The following is a 23,111-nucleotide window of genomic DNA, read 5'->3' as shown; positions in this document are numbered from 1 at the left end:
AAAATGAGTCACTGTCCAAATACTTTTGTAGTTCTCTGTATATCTATCCATCTGTTTGTCTATCTGTCTCTTAAGACTAAAACATAATTGACATACCTTATAGCAACTCATTAATATAAAAGAGATATTAAAGCCAAATATATGCTTACCTTCCATTATAAGGAAGTGTAGTGTAGGATATATTGAAAAATAAAAACTGTCTCCTAAAGGCAGAGACTTGACTCCGACCAAACAGCAGTCAGTTTTTCAGAGATCTCCAGAGCATGGACCACACAACTTGTAGTTAGGAAGTTCAATGGTATCGAATGGGGTCTTGCTCTGGGCTTATATAGGATATTCCCTTCATTGAATACATCACAAGTCCCAAGTAAATCTAATCATCACTCGGCCTTGACATTTCTTATCTTTTAAGTTAATTATACATTCATGAAGAATTTGGTCAACTCCTTTTTCACAACAGATTGGACATAACTTCTTGCCAAAAAATGCTGGAACATGATTTCATCGCTGTTTTTTTCCAACTCCTCCTTTTTCTAAAATGTCAGGTGGACCAAAGTTCACAGAATCCTTCCTATAATGTAGTACAAGTATATGTGTATATATGAGAGGTGTTTTTAATATGTAACACCAGCTCTATTTGATTATGTTAAGCTGGGTCACAAATATATGTCCCTCTTAGCCACATATTATGTTACCTTTTTAGTGTGTTGTCAATGGGTTTAACTCCATACAAATGTGTGATAAAGTATGGGACAAAGACTGCCTTTGAATAAGCATACAGCGGTCAGTTCAGTTATTTTAGTTAAAAATTTTAACTACAATGAACATGTTAAGTAAAATAGCCTTATTTAACTGCCATTCTCGGGCTATGCCTGACCTCTCTCTGTTTCTAAAAGTTACCTGCTCAAGCAGGATTCAGACACCCTGTTTTCTTGCCAAGACTATTGTTTTGATTAATATGAAACACCATTATAAGCACTTCTCCAAATTCACTGCATGAACTCAGTTTTCTCCCAAAGAATGTTGCTACTTATTTGATAAGAACTGATACTGGATACAACTCCCCTAATTCGTGGAATGCTCGGAACGACTGCCAGGTTTTCTTATCATAGAAAGACCTTGGATTCAAAACTGCAGACTACAAGTAAATCTCACTTTGACTGCCAAAAAGAACCTTCCATATCTAGCACAGCTCTGCTTGCAAGCAGATAAGGGAAAGGCTATTTTTCTGTTGATTTATTGTGAACTAAATTATTGATTACAGTTTACACTCTAATATTCCAACCTAACAGTTCTTGTTTTTTTTTTTTTTTTTTTTAATTGCAGTAAAACCTTTATATAAACTAAACATGTATATTATTTAATTTAATGGATATTGTAATGTCTAAAAGATTTTTACTTTAGTTGGAAAAAGAAACTGAACTAATTCTTTAAATTGATTAAATTATATCAAATGCTCGCTCCTGCTTGTACAGTCTATTTGTATTACAGTAGAGCCTTAAACAAGCAAAAACACTTGTTAGTTTAAATATTATCAAAATACTTGAAACATGTTATTTCTCTTCAGTTTTGTCACTATTATATCTTTTTTTTTTTATTTATGCTTAGTAACAACACAATCAAATAAAATCAAATCTTTTTAGTTTCAAATATCGTTTTGTCTAAAAAGTGTTATCCTTTTGGTTTTGCTAATTTGCAATACCTAGCCTTCGTGTTTAGTTCCCCCAGATGCCTGCTTCTTTCAAGGTTACTGGCTTCTAGGAGTGTATAAGCACGAATAACAAAGGCACATGTACAAGCTTTTTTTCTAACATTAACATTTGTTCAGTTTTCTTAGTTCAAATCATTGTAACCTGTTCATAATTTGCTGCAATATTATTTATGCTGGTTTTATATTCTTTAAAACACAGTACAATTATTACAATATTCTGACAGTGTTGATTAATATGAAACATGAAGTAATGAAAGTAAAGTAACGAAAGAAGCAACTTTTTCTCATAAAACTGGAATATGCTAACAAGGCCTTATAAGAGCCTGCCAAGTTTGACTTCTTCCAGCAGGTGCTTTCATAGACTGCTATTTTCAAATGGTTTTACAGATCTATTTGAAAGGAGTATATACAGTATTACTATAATTATTGACAAAGCGTATGTCATATTATTAAAATCAACACAAGTTAATTTAAATCATCCAGTTAATTTCTAATAACTCAGCACGTTCCCAACAGGGTTTGCTCGGACTGGTTCTGTGAACACCACGACAAGCCTGTGCATCCAGCATTTTACATCAGACGTGTGGTCAACCAGGGTCTTTACTTGATACCTGCAAAAACATAAATCTTGTTAGCTGGGCTCCCATCTACATTCCCATTCCCATCGTCAGTGGGCAAAAACATTTTAACTGAATCTGAATCCATCAAAGAACTGCACACCCTTGCAAACGAGGCCTTCCATGCAAAAGGATCTAATGACTTATAGCACAAAAGGGACATGCCAGAGCAGTCTGTGTTTGACCAAAACACACAGGTCAAAGATTTTATGCCTGCTGATGGATAGGCTACTTACTGCTTTTACTGAAAGAAGTTTTTTGACATCTGATGGGTTTAAATTAAACAAGAGTGAGAAAAAACCTTAGCAAGATTATAACATTTGAAACAAATTGACTGCAGCTTTTTTTTCAGATCAGTCCAAAGCATTTCTATTGGATTAAGATCAGGTGACTATGAAGGTCCTTCAGTAACTTTTATCTTAGTTTTCTTAAAGAATTCCAGAGTTAGCTCAGCCATATGCTTCAGGTTGTTGTCATGTTGGAAGCTAAATTGTCTGGCAGTCAGCCTCCGAGCAGGTGATATCATTGTACTTTGTAGAATGCTTTGATACATGTCAGCATTCATTCGATCTTCAATCACATGAATGTCTAGTCCCTGAACTGCTAAAACATCCCCATGTCATGATCGAACCATCGTGTTGAACTGTAGGTACTGTGTAAGGTTCTCTTCTTTTGAAGGCTTCCCTTTTTTTCTCCAAACATACTGTGATCCATTTTTGGGGGGAAAGTTATATTTTAGACTCATTGGACGAGATCCTTTTGTTGAAGAATGCTTCAGATTCCAGTTCATATTTCTTGGCAAATTTTAGATCATTTGTATTAATTTTCTACGTGCATCTATTAAAGGTCTGCAAGCATACAACTCTTCTGTATTCAGGTACCTTTGTACAGCTCTTTTGTGCACAATTATGCCCAATGCTTCTAAATCTTTAAGTACTTTCGTAGATACTTTTTTTTTTTTTAGCTGTCTGGATGATTCTCCTACCTGCTGTACACACAATTTTCTTTGGATGCCCACTTCTTTCTTTCAAGCACTTCAGTTGAATTTGTCCTGTGGTGGTTCTTGATTATTTCTCTGATTGTGAATTTATATATTCCATATTTCTTTGATACTGTTCTGTAGCCATTTCCTTTGTTGCAGTTTGCTACAAGTGCTTTTCACAAATGTGAATCCAATTTCTTTGTCTTTGACCATCATCTGCTGTGTTGCCAAAACATTCTTCTTTAACAGATGTTGGAAATAATTACTTCTTATTCTAGCTATTGACTTTATAATGCAGCTTAGTTACTTTGTAATGGTTTTCAATTAATATATTTTTAATGAGTTCTATAAGATTTTTACAGACTTTTAATGTAAAGATGCTGTGACATGAAGGGCAAGTGGTGACATCCCCCAGACCAGCAAGTTGACACAGGCTAGTATTGCAGGTTGAAGCGCTGGGCTTGTATTTATTTAAATAAAAAGAAAATCAAAAGGACATCAAAAACACAGCTCATAGAGCCAAAATAAACAGACTGAACACAAACAAATCACAAACTCAAAATCCCGACACCAAACAAGAATCAGGCTGGTCCTTGCAGCATGGGTAGCAGCTGGTGTTCTTTTAAATCTTTACCTCATTCACTTTCCTCCTCTATGAACACCCATCCCCAACACAGACAAAGACACGCTTATATACAAGTGGCCATCTCCGAATTGGCAATCATTTAAGCAATTCAGAGATGGCCACCTTCTGCAAAAGAGTTTGAATATGCGTGGTCGACAGCCAATTTGCCAATAAATCATTAGCTGCCGACCACTCATTCTAACGGGATGAAGTCTGGCAGAGACATGCTCCAAACATTGCCCCTGCTAAACCACATCAAACTATAACAAAAACATTGTTTGTTTTTATTTAAATTAACACAAACCAATACATTTTTATTCTAACAAACATTTTACCAGCCGGACACTGCCCTGCCACATATTTACATGCAGGGGGTACCAATACTTTCTTGAATAAATATTTGAAATTGCTTAAGTGCTTGATTTTTATATATATATATATTATATATATATATATATATATATATATATATATATATATATATATATATATATATATATATATATATAGACACACACACACAGTGGCTTGCAAAAGTATTCAGACCCCTGACCAATTCACTCATATTACTGAATTATAAATGGTACATTGAAATTTCGTTCTGTTAGATATTTTTTAAAAAAAAAAAAAAACACTTAAACTCAAAATCAATTATTGTAAGGTGACATTGGTTTTATGTTGGGAAATATTTTTAAGAAAAATAAAAAACTGAAATATCTTGCTTGCATAAGTATTCAACCCCCACACATTAATATTTGGTAGAGCCACCTTTCGCTGCAATAACAGCTTTAAGTCTTTTGGGGTAAGTATGTACCAGCTTTGCACACAGTGTCGGAGTGATTTTGGCCCATTCTTCTTGGCAGATTTGCTCCAGGTTGTTCAGGTTGGTTGGACGACGCTTGTGGACCGCAATTTTCAAATAGTGCCACAGATTCTCAATGGGATTGAGATCAGGACTTTGACTGGGCCACTGTAGGACATTCACCTTTTTGTTCTTGAGCCACTCCAATGTTGCTTTGGCCTTGTGCTTGGGATCATTGTCCTGCTGAAAGGTGAATTTCCTCCCAAGCTTCAGTTTTTTAGTGGACTGAAGCAGATTCTCTTGCAGTATTTTCCTGTATTTTGCTCCATCCATTCTTCCTTCAATTGTAACAAGATGCCCAGTCCCTGCTGATGAGAAGCATCCCCACAGCATGATGCTGCCACCACCATACTTCACTGTAGGGATGGTGTGTCTTGAGGCATGGGCAGTGTTAGGTTTGCGCCACACATAGCGCTTTGAGTTTTGGCCAAAAAGCTCTATCTTGGTCTCATCTGACCACAAAACCTTTTCCCACATCGCAGCTGGGTCACTCTCATGCTTTCTGGCAAACTCCAGACGTGCTTTCAGATGGTACTTTTTGAGTAACGGCTTCTTTCTTGCCACCTTCCCATACAGGCCAGTGTTATGCAGAGCTCTTGATATGGTTGACTGGTGCACCATTACTCCACTCCCAGCCACTGAACTCTGTAGCTCCTTCAAAGTGATTGTTGGCCTCTCTGTGGCTTCTCTCACAAGTCTCCTTGTTTGAGCGCTGAGTTTTGAGGGACGGCCTTTTCTTGGCAGTGCCTGGGTGGTGTGATGCAGCTTCCACTTCCTGATTATTGATCCAACTGTGCTCACTGGGATATCCAAACACTTGGATATTATTTTGTACCCTTTCCCTAATCTATGCATTTGTATTACTTTATCTCTAACTTCTGTAGAATGCTCTTTGGTCTTCATTTTCCTTCAGATTCACAGCCTTACCAATGATCCTTCAACAGTGGGGTTTTTATCCAGAAAATGTGACAGCAACTTTAATGGTTCACAGGTGGAGGCCAATGGTAAGGTAATTGTGTCCTCGTTAGGGCAATTTCTTTCATCGGTGCAAACTGGGAGCTTCCACAGCACAGGGGTTGAATACTTATGCAAGCAAGATATTTCAGTTTTTTATTTTTCTTAAAAACATTTCCCAACATAAAACCAATGTCACCTTACAATAATTGATTTTGAAGTGTTTAAAAATAAAATATCAACAGAACGAAATTTCAATGTACATTTGTAATTCTGTAATGTACAGAATTGCAGGGGTCTGAATACGGCTGACAAACTTCAGTTTGATATGGTATATATATATATATATAATATATATATATATATATATATATATAGACGTTGGGTATTTTGGTCTTTGGCATATTAATTAGTGACTAATGTTAACTAAATGCTTGTATTTGTTTTAATTATCTTATATCAAGTGTAGGGTGTCAATACTTGTCTGACTGTACATCTTGCACTGCGATCGGCAGACAAACTTCAGTTTGATTGGTAAAACAAGATGTTGCTACTGTACGTACATTGCAGAAGTGGCGTTGGCTGTTTCACAGCAAACATCTCTATGACTTTTAGCTACTCTACCACTGCATAGATGCTGGCACACACCAATATAGGAAATGTCATTTTTTGCTATAGAAGATGTTAAAATATGTTTATGAAACAGACCACTAAATACGTTGGAAGCACTTATCCGTCCAAACTTTTGACTGTCACGAGCTGCAAATAGAGCATACAGTGGTTTCCCTGGAGATGGGTCTTGCACAAGGGCTGTTGGACGAATGGCTGTAAATTGTACATCAGCCCTGAAGGTTAAACATAATTCAGTATGTTTGCTTTCAGTTACTACTGTGTATGTGTGCAAGCCTTATTTAATTCAAGATCTGATGTTTAAGAGAAAAAATAAGCTGCATGATTTGATTGAGAGGCACTGTAAATGTTTTTCTAAGTTCATTTTTTTGTGAAAGGGAGATTTGCTACAGTACATACAAGCTTTATGTACGTGTGTGTGTGTGTGTGTGTGTGATTTTTATTTATGTATTTTTTCTTTTATCTACAGGGGTCAGCACAGAACGAGTTATAGTTGATCCACATATTACAGCAATTTTGGGAAAAAAGATCGAGCTGATGTGTGTGGTTCACGTTCAAGAGGCACTGACGCAGATTTCCTGGGAGAAAGTTCACAATGGAAGTACACAAACACTTGCTGTTTTTAATCCGACATATGGAATTTCTATTCCTGATGAATATCAGGATAAACTTTCGTTCAAAACCCCATCTGAGAATGATGCAACCCTAGTACTGAAAGAAGTGAGCTTTACTGATGCTGGAGAGTACACGTGCAAGGTGGTAACATTCCCTTATGGCAACACACAAGCATCGACCACTGTTACTGTAATGGGTATGTATAATACTATAAGAAAAATTGAAACGTTAGTGGTGGGATGGGCATGTTTAAAATTCAAAGAAATATTCTAATAAACTAATACCTGAAAATATGCCCCAGCACTACTGTAAATGAGGTATGATCATAAAACTTATATTTTGTCACATTTTTTTTTTTTTTTTTTTTTTTTTTTTTTTTTTTAACAAATTAGTTTTAGTCCCTTAAAACAAATTGTTATTTGTGATGTTATAGTATTTAGGGTAAAATGGGTGCAAGAATACATTTATTTGTGTGCATGTGTGTTTATTCCTGTTCACATTCATGATGTGGTTGTGCATATTTGAGGGGAAGGGCCTTTACTCTCTAGGTGTTCAATGGCAGAAGATTGCAATGAAATGTGCCACATTTAACCCTTTGTGGTCCTATGTCGGACCATGTCCGACATTGCAATTTTCCCTTTCCAGTTCAATAACGGACCCTGTCCGACATCCTCAAAAAGAGGAGTAGTTAAGTAGTTAAGCACAGGTCTCTAGTTGTTTTTTATCTGGAAAAAGCTGAGAAACCCTTTCAGTGGCCGAGTGAGACCAATAGGAGCTGAGGGTGGATCTGAGCAATACACAGAGGCGCCCTGCACTGGACTGCCAAGGGTTAATAACTACATGTTTTAGTTTCCAGTCAAATTAGTCCTCCTTTAAACTGAGACATAACTAAATAAGGACTGCCTTAGAATGATTATTTGTTTTCCTATTTATACAGTAGTATATAACAGTAAAACCTTAAAACAAGGATATTGCAATCATTGGAAAAAATTGAATATATTACAAAATTAATCTGTATGGCTAAATCATTAAACTTTAGAAGAAACACACCTTTTCTACATCTCCCCCATCTCCGTTGCAACTGCTAATTCTGCCAGTAAGCAAGAGCTGTGATTGGTGCACGTGAAAAATGTATAGTTTTTGTAACCCTCAGAAGCAGAAAGGTGCAAAAGAACCCCCAAAAATATGGATGTTAACTTTGAAGGATTACCTTGTATCTCTCCACAGTGGAACAATAGGATGCTATGTAGTGATACTACATGGTCTGTAACAATGCAGATAGATGGAAAACCCAGTAACTGCTTAATATTTAATGTATCTTTTTAGTAATAAGAATTGTAATGGAGGTTACTATATTTACTGTTGGTTGCATACAGTAACCACAAAGCAATCCATACTCAAAATATAGTATGCCAGCTGCTGCAGAGGAGTTGTAAGCTACTGAAAGACTTTCTTGGACATTTGTGACATTGTGGAGGTCACATTCCTGCCTCAGAATGGTTTAGTTTGTGCTGTCAAATGTATTTCTCAGTTTGTGAGTCTAGCTAAACTTGTGTGTGCCTCCTGTATTACAGTATGCCATTATTACTGTGGTGGGGCCAGACATCTTGCCACTACTGTTCCACATTCACAGAGGAGTTAGTCATAGCTGGAGAACAGGCACTATAATTAGTATAAAAAGAATGCCAAATGGCTTTACTGGTGGGAGGTGAGGAAAGGAGGTGTACTTGTTTTCTATTTCTGGGACGGGGTTATCCAGTTTTTTTCTCTGACTGCTGATCCTGGCTTAGGGTAAGGGTCAGATGCCATGTCAATATGCTGCAGATCTGGTTGTTTCAGTCTGCAACTCCGACAGCTGCTGCTGCTTCAACTATTTATTGGGCATCTTGGATTCTAAGTTACCTTGATAAACTGTAACTCTATTCACAGATCCCTTTGGTATATGATGATAATGGAAAAATATTTTGAAAGTTCAAAACTGCTATTCCTGATATTTGTCTCGTATAATAACTGTCCCATGTTAAAAATTTGTGACATGCTTTACAGAAAATAGTGTGTTGTGTACAATCATGCAGTAAAATATTAAAACTATATACATGATTTGGCCAGTCAGTAGATGGCTGAAGAGCACCGTTAAGAAGAACAGACCCAGACCCTGCAATGAGGGTCTGGGTCTGTTATCAGGCTAGCAGTTGTTGGCACTTTTTTAGCACAGCATTATTGCAATTATTTTTATCGCATGATCCTTTTTTTTGGTACTACTTTACAGATCTTACAAATTTGAACTCATGGTCTAATAATTGCTTATTGAAATATAATGGCCGTTTCTGGTTGTCAGCATCAATAGCAAGTGACAAACCTTCATTAATGTCTTGTTGAGTTTTAAAACTGCCAGACTGGACTATTACTGTGGGTTTGATGAATCGACTCTTGTTTTCAAATATAAGTAAGTATATTCCCAGAGAATATTTGTTTGATATTATAAACTCAATTTAAAATTGTTCCAATAAAAAAATAAAAAAAAAACTGTAATCTCCTGTGTTGCAGTCTGTGAAAGACGCTTAGCCCTTGACAGACAGCCCATTAAATGTATCGAATTAGATTGTGTTACTTTTCTTTCTTTTTCAAATTAACATAAAGATTACCAGCAATCACACTAAATCGCCTAAAATGTTCATAAACCCAAAAAGAAATTATCAAAATATTTACTGCTGTAAAATGTGCATCAGAGGAACTTCAGGGATCGATGTATAAAGATCGCTCAGTAGCTATTGTTTTGATTTTTAAGCACATAAATTACTTTAGTATGAAGAGACATACTAAATCTCTCTTCATAACCAAGAATGCTTACCAACCCGAAAGAACACATTTTTTTGTTGATGGGATGACAGAAGGAGAAGATCTCTTGGACGATGAACTTCTTCACACTAATTGTAGTAAATGATCTAAAGTAGATGAGCCTGCGCACCCGCCAAACAAGTTTGTATAAAATCAAAACCATGCATGGTATTTATAAAAAAATTTCTGATCCTAGTCCCTGAGGGTTGTGGTTACCTACCACTGGTAATGTTGCAGTTTTTAGGTATGACATCACTAAATTACACATGAAGACATTTCTAAAGGAACATTCATTTTTCAGTGAATTTAATTAATACAGTACACAGCAGGATCTTGAGTAACTTTTCAAAAGTGGAAAAAATACAACCTTGTATCTCAGTTTAATCTATATTCAAACAAATGATTGCATGGATTATAGTGTTGTTGAGCATTAGCAATCAGCAATCTGATGAAAGCATTAGATTTGTTCAGCTTAGTTTCTTATTATAATCCCTGAGTCTAATTTATGCTTCATACTTTGTGTTTTTTTTGTTTTTTTTTTGTTTTCTTTTTTTAGTTGAGCCCAAGGTAAGTGTGTCACGTGGCTCTGATCCATTGATGGATGGGGGAAATGAGACGGTAGTTGCTGTGTGCACAGCTGAAAATGGAAAACCTGCTGCAGAGATCACCTGGGTGTCTGAGGTTTTTGGAGAACCTGTTCAAACCTTGATTGACGAGCCTAATGACTGTGTAACTGTTGAAAATCGGTACAATTGGAAACCAACCAGGTTTGCCCAAGGAAAGCAACTTACTTGCGTGATTCGTCACCCGGCATTAGAATCGGAGATACGGATTCCATTTACCCTGGATGTCTTGCGTAAGTACAAAATTTAATAGTTTTTAAATGCTTTTTTTTTATTTTTTTTATTTTTAAGGTTATAAACTGTATTTTTTTTTTTCTAAACATGTATGCCATATGTTGACAGTTAGTTCTAATTTACTTCAGCCATAGTCATTTAGTGAACCTAAGCATTAAAGAAAGGTGTGCATTATGCTCGTATAGTAATGGCAGCCTGAGTAAGCCTGAGGGTAAGTAATAAGACTACTGTATGACCATGTGCTCACTTAAGAACCAATCAACACCATGGGTTTAACCTGTAGTTTTAAAACCCAATATAAAAAATAGTGTCTTATATAAATTTTAGGAATTACTATACTGACACTTCCCATTTAGATGGACTATGTTTGTATGATGTGTTGGAAGATAAAACAATGTTAAAACATCCAGCTTCAGTGATATATGGTGGCACATCCATACTGTACCAACAATCTGTTATTCTATAACCATTTCCTGCAGCAGTGTAGATCGTTTGGTTGTGTGTCACAATTCAGAAACCTCTATTGTTCCACCACTGAAATACTGTAGATGCCAGTTATTAGAAACTTATTGGTAACTTTCAAATAATGGCAACTTTTTTTTCTGGGAATCAAAACGAAAGGCCCTTGTACCGGTATGGAACAGCGATATACTGCAGTTATAGGCTCATGGTATTGAAGCACAATTGTTTATTAAATTGTTGTTTAGTCAAAACAGTTCTCTAGTCATTTTTTTCTCTGGAAAAAGCAGAGAAAACCTTTCAATGGCCGAGTGAGACCAATAGGAGTCGAATCAAACCGAAAAAAACAAAAATAAAGGACGTATCTCATAGCCCCATCCACTACAGAGATAACACGGACATAACAAAGGTGGTAGCTGCTTCTGCATCCACGCTTAAAGAATATTAGACATTTGCAGAGCTTTTTGAGATGTTATAGTAATTAAATAATGACTTGGATCGCATTATTGAGGAGTTTGGTGATTAAACGAGTGATCAGGAGAGGATTTATCAGTATGCACGACTATGAAGAGGTATGTGAAATACAGCGAACAAGAGTGGGGGCTTGGCTGGAGATATAATACTGAATGTCGTTTTGCGATTCACTGCCTTTCAAACTTGTTTTTTTCTGAATTATTTTTTTTTTTTAAATCGCATATAAAATAAACAGTGCGTGTGAAAATAAACTGGACCTGACTCCCTGGACAAGCGCTGAATAAATGGACTGCAAATACTTAATACTGTAAATAACAAGTTCTGTTCACATTCGTACTCCTGTGCTCAAAGGTGTGCATTCAGACATGTGCGATAGTGGGCTTCTGAAGTTTGACACCCATGTCCATCAGCTGCATGATTTGAGGTTGTGTTGGGATGCAAACATTTAAACACAATATGCGACAGCTTTACATTGACCGAGTAAGTTGTAATTAACAGGCACACGTGATGGTCTTGTAGGGGTTTCAGTTCTTCAGCAACTCTTGAAACAGTGAACTAGTCTTCCAGGCTTTAGCATAGTTTCTATAGATCAGAGGCAGCTTTGAGTGCTATTTGGGGAAATAGCGAAGGCTTTTGCTTTTTCCGATCAACATAAGAAGACCATTTCTCTGTCCCGTCCATGTTTTCACAACAGCAATGTAATGCGGTCGATAGGTTTTATTTGCCTCCTGCAAACTTTCCTCGGCATACCTAGGACTCTCTCCTGAAAACCCTGAAGAGAGCAGTCTCATCAGCATTGAAGATGTCATGTGACTGGAACACGTCCACAGTGCTGGGTAGGGTTTCCACCTTCCAATCAGCAGCTGCCACAAGGTCAGCATCTTATTTCTTGCTGTGTACCTTTCGCCGAAGTAAGTTTTGTCAGGCTTTCCAACGAAAGAGACGCTTTCTGTTTCAGCATCGGCCCGGTTTCTTACCAACCTGTGAAGAAAAGTGGTTAGGAGATTATTCAGAACCTGGAAGCCTTTGTCTGTCCACACACTTATGTACACACTGGGACTGTAGGCCATGGTGATCAACTGTTTTAAAACACCAATAGCTCTTCATTTTTTATGGTGATGACACAGCATCAGTGCTGTCTTTTTTACTATATGTATGTAGATACAATGAAAAATGCTTTGTCTACTACAGATGCACCAGAAGTTGCAATAACTGGTTATGATGATAACTGGTTCGTTGGCAGGGAGAATGTACAACTTAAATGTAATGCTGCTGCCAATCCTGGGGCTACACAATATTCGTGGAGCAGGTATGTATTGATCTTCTATACTGTAGAAATAACCTTTTTTAGTTGGATGTTTTAACACTAACTAGAGGCTTGTTGTTCATAGTTTTTGGTGGCCATTGTATCCCTTTATTTTGCCAATTGGAGCGGTTTATCTCTTTTTAAATCATTCCAGGTTGAATGGAGAGCTGCCGGCAGGTTTGCGAATAGCAAACAACACCTTAATATTTGGTAGACCCTTGGATCATAATGACTCAGGGACGTACCAATGTGAAGTTACAAATGATATTGGAAGTAGGACAAATACAAGGAATATCTACATACTAGGTGAGCACCTTGCTTTCAAGAATTATTTGTTATATGATTGTTTTTTAATTGGAAAATATGTGTGATACATTTTAATTTATACCTTTTTCACTCGCACTAAATGTATATTTTATAATATGTACATTTTAATAATTTCCTGTATGCATCAATCCTTGTTTTATTAGTACTATGATTGCATGTCTCTACATTTGCTGTTGTAGCGTCAGATTGGGTCATGATATTATTCTGTTTATGAAATTAACAGAATTGAAATATATAGAGGAGGGTCCTAAGCCATTCTCTGTGTCTACTTGGTTTCTGGTCACAAACTTCTCCACTGACAAAGGATGCTTTTAAAAAGAGTCATAAATGAACTGCTGGACAAGTGTTTGATCTTCTCCCATTACTGAGTGAATCATTTGACAGCAGTAGTATCTTGCACGCCAGACAGTTTTGGATGCTTTGACACCTCGGACAGAAAACAGTCCATCTCATACAGGGCGAAATAGCGAACCAATTGAGAACAAGGGCTGTCTAGGAAAGATAAGATAACAATGGGAAACACTCCACTTGGACTTAGGCACCGTCCAAAATGAACAAACTGTCCAATCACAGGGTTGAAGAGAAAACAACAAAAGCAGCTGCACGACTTTCAAACAGTGCACGCTTCCCACACTAGAAAGCTCCAGGCAGGAAACGGAGCACATTTTCCACACGAGAGAAAGAATGCTCCCACCATGAGACCTAGGGCTTCACACAGAGAACCAAGTCTGAACTTTGACTAACAGGAGAAGTGATTCTGAGGGGAAGTGGTGTGGTCTGAAATTAAATGAAAGCTAAACTGCTCTGAAGAAAGTTTGAGTCATGGGAGCATAATTGCTCGAATTTACGGAAGAAAATGAAGAACCAATGTTCTGAAGAATGGCTGCAATCATTTTTTGAAGAGCGCTGTAGCTCTTTACCCTAGCTGCTTGATGAGAGAGACTGAAACAGTATACGTGACACTGCCTTAATCTGAAAGTGGGTCTTGGTTTCCACTTCGCTCCACGAAACTGGCAGAAGCATAGCCTGCAGCTGGGCTTAAGAATTGCAACGAAAACACTTCTACGAACTACATAACTTTTCAGTTGCAATGCATTATCTGAACTGAGTTACGTCTGATCAACTGAAATATTTCCATTTAGAAAACTGCCAACGACAAAGATAATGTTGCAAGACTTGGAAATCAACAAACTGATCGCTATTTGAAAAGAACTATTTGTTTATTGCGAGCCGACGCAACACAATGCGTACTTCAAGCAAAGTACCGTCTTCTTTCAATGGAACTTCAGATCCAGAGAGAAGAAGCTTCAGCGTTCATCACCTAAGAAGATTGATGACTAATTTGTTGAAAATCGATAAGTATTCAACATAATAAATACTTTGTAACTCGAGAAATTAACTGTAGCAAATGCTATCAAGTTAGTGGAAAATTGTACTAGGAATAGAATATAACTTCCTGTTTTAGAGTGTGTAAGAAATGTATTTTGTTTGTTGAAATGTGCAACTCAAAGGAGTTGTCTCTAAATGCAGAGAATTTGATCATTGCCCCATTTCTGAGTTAATTTGAATATATAATCAACTGAGGTTGATAACATATTATTAGTTTGGTACATCAAGTCTAAACTAAATTAACATGGTAAAACTAATTTGCTAAATTAGGTACTGGAATGTTGGATTCCGTTCTGAATGGGAAGTTAAATTAATTCTCGGGCATTTTTTTATGAAGCATGATCGATTTACAATGAGAAACGAGTATTGAAAATACTAATGCAAAGTAGACACTTTGTGTGATCAGCCATAATTAACATTAGTATATTAACCATGTATGCTAATGATGTTGTGGTCATTGTAATCATTTGACTATAAAATCAATTAAATGTATACTATTTGTGTATGTCTAACTAATAGCCTTTCCTTTCTGTAATATTAGATTAGTTATGCACCCCTTTTTATTCTTAAATAAACTATTGTTTTATATTTCTGAGATGTTTTGTGAATGTCTGTTATTTCAGAGCTCTACATGATCCCAAACTTAAATATGTATGTCTCATTTCTTGCATTTTGACTTCCCTGAGTGGGCAACTAGAGACTAATTTATATTTAAATAAATTCACTACATTGTAGTGTGATGGAATTCTGTTACAGTGATCCAGTCAACTTAGAGGTTCCTTATTTGGAGTGTGGTAAGAGATTTATCTATAAATGAATAATAGACGTACATTTGTGAGCAAGTGCAATAACAAATAATGCCACCAAGCGCCATGCCAACTCTTAAGCAGCTGTTGAACAGTGGGGTTCGATTCAGCAGAAAAAACAAACTAGAACAGTCATGCAAAGAAATAAGGCAGCACTAAATATAATGGGATAGACAGAGAGTTGAAGCCATAGAAATGTTAAAAGTGGGTTGGGCAGCCCAGGGTAGAATTGAAGAGGGACAACATAGATTGTCTACCAGTAATGTAGCTATCAGGAAAGGAGGGGTAAGGAGAGGAACTGGATGTAAGAATTTGTGTATAACACGTGATACTTTTTAGTGGAATAACTAAACAATAATTAATCACAAGCTTAATTTGAGGTCTTGAAATTTGTTTGGTTAGTGCAATAAAAGGTATCGCATCTCCTTCTTTTTGTCATAATCCTTCTCATCTCTAGACTGATACGGCTACTATTTCATCTATCAATGTATAACATGCAAATTATTCAAATTGCAAGATGGGCAATAATGGCATTATGAAAATGTGCATGATAAAGTACCCCTTTTTAAAGTTGTACATTCCTCAGATGTTTCACAAATTTAAAATGAAAAATTCTAATTTCATGAAGAACTGGCAAATTATGTAATGAGTTAATTACATTTCCGATTTACTTGTGAATGCAAACCATTTTCTTTTTGATTTGTAGTGTGTAGCAACTTGTGCTTAACTCTTTGATAGCACAGCCAGTAAGTTTTGGGGCATTTCAAACACATTTGTAAAGTTGAGAGTGACTCCTTCAAATTCTTGACATTTTATATAGAGATTAAAATCTGTTTAAACACTTTGTTTGATGCATGACCATCTGCATTTCAAATGCATGGTATAAGTACAAGCAGTAACACACTTACCATGGACTGATTTGTACTGTAGCAAGCCAATAACTGTTTTTTTTGCCCTGGATCTGGATTCAGTTGTGAGAAACACCTGGTTTCCAGAACCTGGTGGTCTGTTTTCTCAGTAATGGGTTTTGTGATTTTGAATTGTCCTTCAATGTGGCTAGAAGCAAATATGTAGGCCCTATCCCTCACTAATGCTTTCTTAGAACAACATCTGAAAATTCAAAATAAACCCTTCACAAGTCCTGGTTGGGTTTAATGATCTGCATTGAATTCTTATTTGGATGCATGTTAACTTTAACTTGGCCATCAGCTTCTGTTGTTGCAGTTATATGTAACTGTTCTAAATGCACCCTTAGCTTGTTATCTATTTCCCCAAAATCTGAACTATTCAAAACGTCTCCCTCCATATTGTGTATTTTGATCTATTAATTGGTGGCTAATGTTTACTAAATGCTTGGTGTTTTCTTCAGTTATCTTATCTTATATTAAGAGTAAGGGCGGCAGTACAGTGTTTGTGTGTGTATAATATATACAACTGAACATCTCTTTATAAGACACAAGCAGTGCATCAAAGACTGTTACTATGAATTTTGTAGAGGCCCTATTCAGGGGTTCTTCCTTTCTGAGTCTTCATTTATGTTCTAATTCAGGCTCCATCTATTCCGTTTGTTGGCTCAGGGGAAGCAGTTTGACCTTGAATTTGGTTTCTTTCACAAGAAGCAGTATTGAGGGAATCCAGGAAAATAGTGTTCTTAATTATTTGCACTGTTAAATTTTACTTAGGCGTATTTATTATGATTTTCCATTTCTGCAGAATTTATAGAATTATATATTTTAAGGAGCAAAACATCACAAACAAAATATACAGACACTGGGCTGTAATTTTATCCTCTTCCATATCTCAAAAAACTGATGATAATTTTGTGTACATTTTAGTACTTCATTCTTTTACTAGTATCTGATGCTTTGGCTGCATTTTTTTTAAAGTATTGTACATTATTTGTAAATGTTTATTTAGTATTTAATAGCAGCAGTAGGAAGTTATTTATTACATTATCAAGCTCTGGTGCTTTGTCACAGTACAGTCATTTTAAAAGGTATCTTGCAAACACTTGTGGGTTCTTCTGAACAAACTTTTTGAAATTGCCCATTCACTGCTTAAAGAAAGACAACTGTAATTGTTGTATTTTCACTTTAACTGCAACCGTTCACAAGTTTAACTAGATTCTTAACTGTAAATTGAGACAGTACAGCCGTGTACACAGAAATGCTTCTCTACATCAGCTATTGCAGGGACAGCAAAAACACTGGGTAGACATTAAATACTCTGCATTTGTTGGTATTGATTCTCCAATAGTCTCTCAATGGAGGGGAGATAATGAGAACACTAATGAATAAATAATGTATGTAGCTCCTGCCTTCATGAAAAGGCACTTCTAGTTATGGGTGATTTGTCTTGATTACCAGGAAACCAATGTTTGGTCTCCTAGTTGTTATTGAACATTCCCAATAATATTGCTTAGAATAGGCATTGCACAATGCCTGCAAACTTTATAAGAGATTCCCCTCACAGCTCTGAGAGTTCACCTCAATCCTGACCTGAACGCAGCGTGCCACTTGTGCTGAATTCTGTCCACTGGGGTCCACTTGGAATTTGACAATCAAAGTCTATGTTGTGCTTGAGAGGTAACAAATTTGGTCAGTCAACTACTTTGGTTGGTTTAAGGGGTGGGCTTGATCAGCATACAAATTGTTTGATGTCTGTTTAAGATGCAACCCCTACAACACCCTGTTGATACTCTGGTTGAAATGACAGCAGAGTTCGGATGTAATCACTTCATCCTATGACACATTTCCACGAATTTATTAGATTGAAAAGGGTGGCAGAAATATAAGGGGGTAAACCCACTAACTCCCCATGAGTATATGATCATTTGTAGTTGTCTGCTTTTAGGTAGATTGTTTGTTATTTCAATTAGCATTCCATCTCCTCCTGTTCGTTGTGTGTTTCGTGTTCAGTGTTTCCGGTTTATTCCAAATTTTACTGAAAAATTGCAGGATTTGACTTTTTTTTTTAACTGGACGTCGGTTTTTACTTATTTGTACCCGATTTTTGTCCGTTATTAAATATTATCCCGGTACTATTTTCTAGGAAATACACAATAATTGGATTAAAAATAAATTTGATTGCTGTGTTATTTTGATTCCAACATTGTATCAGCCCTCCGCTCTATCCTAGGATACAGCAGATGATGTTTAGACATCGGGGGATCAAATAACGTTCAACTGTGGTTCTCTGTCAGTTCACAAACACACTATCACCTGATTATGTTGGCCATTGCTGAGCGTAACTACTACCTTTTTAAAAAACTAAATTGAAATACTTGCAAGAAAATCTAATATTTTTAGTGGATGAGGAATGGGGAGAAAACATAAATCAGTTTATGAATATTAAAAAAAAAAAAAAAAAAAAAAGAGTATTTCAAAGTCAACAAAAAGCAAAAATAGCAGAAGTCGGTCAGATGAGCGAGGATGCATAGCACTGCAAATACTGCTGCATTGAGGTACACACATTAAACTAAAACAAGAAAGTGAACTGAGAGACAATCCATTTATACAGCTTTTACACATGCTTTAATAAAAAAAGAGCACAGAATGACTGTTAATGAGTTTGTCAGAGCGCTGTGCTTTGCTCGACAGCCACTGTTTATTGCAGAGGTATGTATCGGTGACTTCATGCGACAGTACTGTCTGTCCATCAGCTAAAACACTGCCTAACGCCAACAATCTTAATCGTAAATATTCGACACAAAATGATGATGCTTTACGTGGAACGATGGTAATGTCCAGTGTGATTTTTTTATGTGTCTTCCAATGGCCTGCACCTCCCAGTTCTGTCAATTTTATTTTATTATTATGATTTCAAGGCGAATAAATTTGGCTTGTTTTGTGCTGATGTCATGTTCATACCTTCTGTAGATACTGTTTCCATCAGGACAGCGATTGACCAAAAGTTCAGAAAGTACCAGTTGACTTGGGCTTCGACTTGCACAGATTCTGCTTTATCAGACATGCCAGGGACACTAAACCTAATAAAAAATGAGAATTGCTAGGCATCATATTCCATATGTAAAGTGTGTATACTGAGGTTTGTTCCCCCCTGATTGTTTCAATTAATTATTTTTTTACTGATTTTTATCCCTATTTTAGTATATGTAAAATAAATTCTGAACACTTTCCAGATTTTTTTTTTTTATATATATATATATATTATATATATTATATATATATATATATATATATATATATATATATATATAAAGATAAAAACTGAAAACACGGAACACCATGTATGTTTTACAGCAATAATTTATAGTTGCTAATTGTTATGTTTTCTTTTAAAACATTCTTCGGATACAAAGAAAAGTACCTAAATTACTGGTTTCTAGTATTCAACAGTTGCGGGTTTCTTATCCTTCTAAGACATTATGCATACACAGTACAACTGTATTTTTGTACTAAATGCACCCATTTTAAAATAATTTAACATTGAATCTAGTATCATACATATGTTTTGAAAGCAACAAGAGTTCTAAACATTTTAAAATCCAGGACACACCTTTTTAAGATGAGAACCCTGTAACTGTTCTTGTTCTAGTTAAAATAGTTTTATAAATGTGCTCATTATTTGTGCTTTTCATATCAACCCTTTACTGATGTAGTTTGCATTGACATTCTGTGCTTTTCTCTGTCTGTCAACCCACCCCTTCCCTTTTCTCCCCCTCCCATTAGATCCTCCTCCTACTACTACCACCTTACCTACAACACCACTGCCTCACACGACTGCTGGCATCACAAGTTTAGCAGCGACAAAAAGAGCACTGTTCACATCACCAACACTGGAGTCATTGCACGAGGGACCTTTAGGCACTATAATTGGCGGTGCTGTTGGCGGTGCCCTATTTCTAATACTGCTGATCATCCTTGTTGGAGTTTGCTACATGAAAAAACGAAGGACATTCCGTGGAGACTATTACACCAAGCAGTACACAGGACCATCTGACATGCAGAAAGAATCTCCGTTAGATGTTCTGCAACCTCATGAGCTTCATCAATACAACGACCCCAACAATGGCAGCCTTAAGCAAAAGACAAATGAGGTGATCTACCCAGATTACTCCAAAGATGTGAAAAATAACGAATGGGGCAATGTGGAAAATATGAACAGATGCACAGAAGGAGATACGCTGCCAGTCGATTATTATGAAGATAGAATGCCAGTTGGAACCAAATATGCTCAAGATGACTATTACGAAGGAAATGATGGTGACTTTGTGTCTCACTTAGATGGTTCAGTAATTTCTCGAAGAGAATGGTATGTGTAGGATAATAGGAGAGAGACGATACAAACTTCACAAAAATGTCAGATGTCTAGCTTCATTGCCTTTAAAAATAGGCCTACATTAAGAAACAAAAAAACAAGCTAAATATGCTTTTAACTTTGTTGGGTATACGTATGTGGTATATGTGAATTAGTTTCTGGAGCTTTACAAAAAAAAAAAGACAAGCAATGACATTGTATTAGTAATTGTATTTAGCTTTATTTGGGAAAGCTGCATAAGGGTGGTGTTACCCTTCTTAATCTCAAGTATAGTAGAAGCTGGAGTTATCTAAATTGCCTACGTTTTAGCGCTTGTTTATTTGCCATAAGTTATTCAGCTGATGGCTGTGTTTGCGTGCCTGGCATTTTAAATCCACATCTATCGTTGTGTGGAAAGCATTTTTTTTTAATTTATTTAGTTTTTTACATTAGTTAGAGTTTCAGATATTTTTATTATTTTATTTTCCTCCGTTTTACTGAAGTTTTTAAAAGTTCTGATTTAACTAACTGTCTGCTAAGTTCAGAACTGAAATTAGAATTGCTCTTTCCTTTTAATTTCCTCATTCCAGAAAGTCACCTGCGTAATATTATAGTACAGGGCAGCTGGAAGAATTTGTGACGGGCCCAGCCCAGCTTGACTTACCAGTATAAGGATATCCAAGACCATGGTGGATAATTAGGATTACACAGACATATCAGATTTAGGTGAAACAGTTAAGACGGCTATTGGTGGGTGGGAGTAATTGATCAACTTCTGACAAACGTGATATAAAAGGTAAGAGAAGGAAATAAAAAATAATAGTTGTTAACATTTATTCTGAAATTTAGGACCATCCCATACTTTATATTGTGAAAATTGAATGCAAAAATTGCGGTTATTTATTATTTTTCACAACAATCTTGGAAAAAGATCAGATGTTAAACTGTAGTAAAATTGATGTAAATATAAAGTATTGCCGTGTAAGAAAAAAAAAAAAAGATGTGTATGTTTTAACACAGAAAACAATGCAAAGAAAAGCTAGATTTGAAAGTATTTTCTTTACCGTTCGATTCCTTATGCCTGTGACTGTTTGTCAGATACCTCTTACATATTTTGAGCATCATCATATTTCACTGATATTCATACTTAACTGTGCACTGAAATCACAGAAATGCAGAAAAAATTTACTGGATTAATTTGAAGGTAACTTTGAAACACATTATGTTTGCCTGATGGCAACACAGTACTGGTACTCCTGTAAAAGCAGATTACTTTCAGATACAGTGCAATGATATTTTGCCACTGGAATGATTCTGGAGGTGGACAATGGTCAGTCCTCATTTGAGAGAGGTCCATTTGCATGATGTCTAGTTGTACATTTAAATTTAACCCAATAAAAGACATTGTTACAAATGTTTGTAAAGAACTAGGAAGGGAAAAAAAAAGTACTAAGAGTTCATTTGTTAACCAGAAAAAAAAAAAACATTGAGACAGAGGCCTGTTTTACAAGAGTGTCCTGGCAAGATGACTAGAAACAGACAGTAATTTCATATCACTAAAAATAACATCACTCAAAGACAAATCACATCATACATTCAATCTGGCATCAAAAACATTTACACTTTGATAATTCTTGGAACCTACTCATTAAAATAAATGTAATCTTAGTCATTATTCTTCATTTAGCTGATACATTTGGGTTGTTATCTGATGCTCGATCATATCCTGGATACCCTTGTCCAGTCTATTCCATGCCATAGGGGGCGCTGTAGCTACATGCTGATTGGTCAACCCAGGACCTTCCCCAAGGCACTTGATAAATAAGTGCAAGATTAGATCATAAACTATACTTGGGTATATTTACCTGTAACAACAAACCTAGGTAACCTGGCAACAAACCTATTACAGTTTTACACAAAGTACCCAGTAATTGCCTTCTACAGTTAAGTGACATCCAATTTAAAGAAGCATTGATGGGTTTGAGTGTGGCATTCTAATACAAATCTGGCTGCTTTGTTCACTAGTCGATCCATTTTTTTTTTTTTTAATTGCTCAGTTGAGGCATGTAAAAATAAAGTATAACCATAACACTGTGTAACAAATTTTATTTATTTTTTTGTTCCTGGGTAGTAAGTGTTATTTCCTAATTGCTTATGCCTCAAAAGTATAGAAAATGGCTATTATTCCCCACAAACTTTACTTTTGTGACCAGGACAGTGATATTTCAAACTATCACTATTTCCAATGGGTAAACGGGCAAATGTGTGTCTTTTCGTTCACATAAAGTCAGAAAAAAACAACATATGAATCCAAATTAACATGTATTTATACTAAAGTAATACGAAAATGACTACAAAAGATTTAGAAGTGAGTAGTTTTTAGAGATTTACGATTATACT

General features: G+C 36.0%; 1 protein-coding gene across 2 annotated transcripts in view; it reads left to right on the top strand.

The window, feature by feature from the left end:
* Nucleotides 1–23,111, top strand: part of LOC121320398 (nectin-3-like) — a 127,397-nt gene that overhangs the window by 47,249 nt on the left and 57,037 nt on the right. Inside the window, exons 2-6 of one of the 2 annotated variants that reach the window (XM_041258681.1) lie at nucleotides 6,851–7,192; nucleotides 10,391–10,690; nucleotides 12,816–12,933; nucleotides 13,085–13,236; nucleotides 20,144–20,818. In XM_041258681.1, coding sequence (XP_041114615.1) covers nucleotides 6,851–7,192; nucleotides 10,391–10,690; nucleotides 12,816–12,933; nucleotides 13,085–13,236; nucleotides 20,144–20,736 — 1,505 coding nt within the window. In that variant the 3' untranslated portion in view covers nucleotides 20,737–20,818. Of the gene's footprint in view, nucleotides 1–6,850; nucleotides 7,193–10,390; nucleotides 10,691–12,815; nucleotides 12,934–13,084; nucleotides 13,237–20,143; nucleotides 20,819–23,111 lie in introns of those variants that run through there. The other variant, XM_041258682.1, reaches the window with a different exon arrangement.

Source organism: Polyodon spathula, chromosome 9 (assembly GCF_017654505.1).
Source record: "Polyodon spathula isolate WHYD16114869_AA chromosome 9, ASM1765450v1, whole genome shotgun sequence".
Taxonomy (NCBI): Eukaryota; Metazoa; Chordata; class Actinopteri; order Acipenseriformes; family Polyodontidae; genus Polyodon; species Polyodon spathula.
The sequence above is the reverse complement of the archived record's forward strand: the minus strand, read 5'-3'. Positions and strand labels throughout refer to the sequence as shown.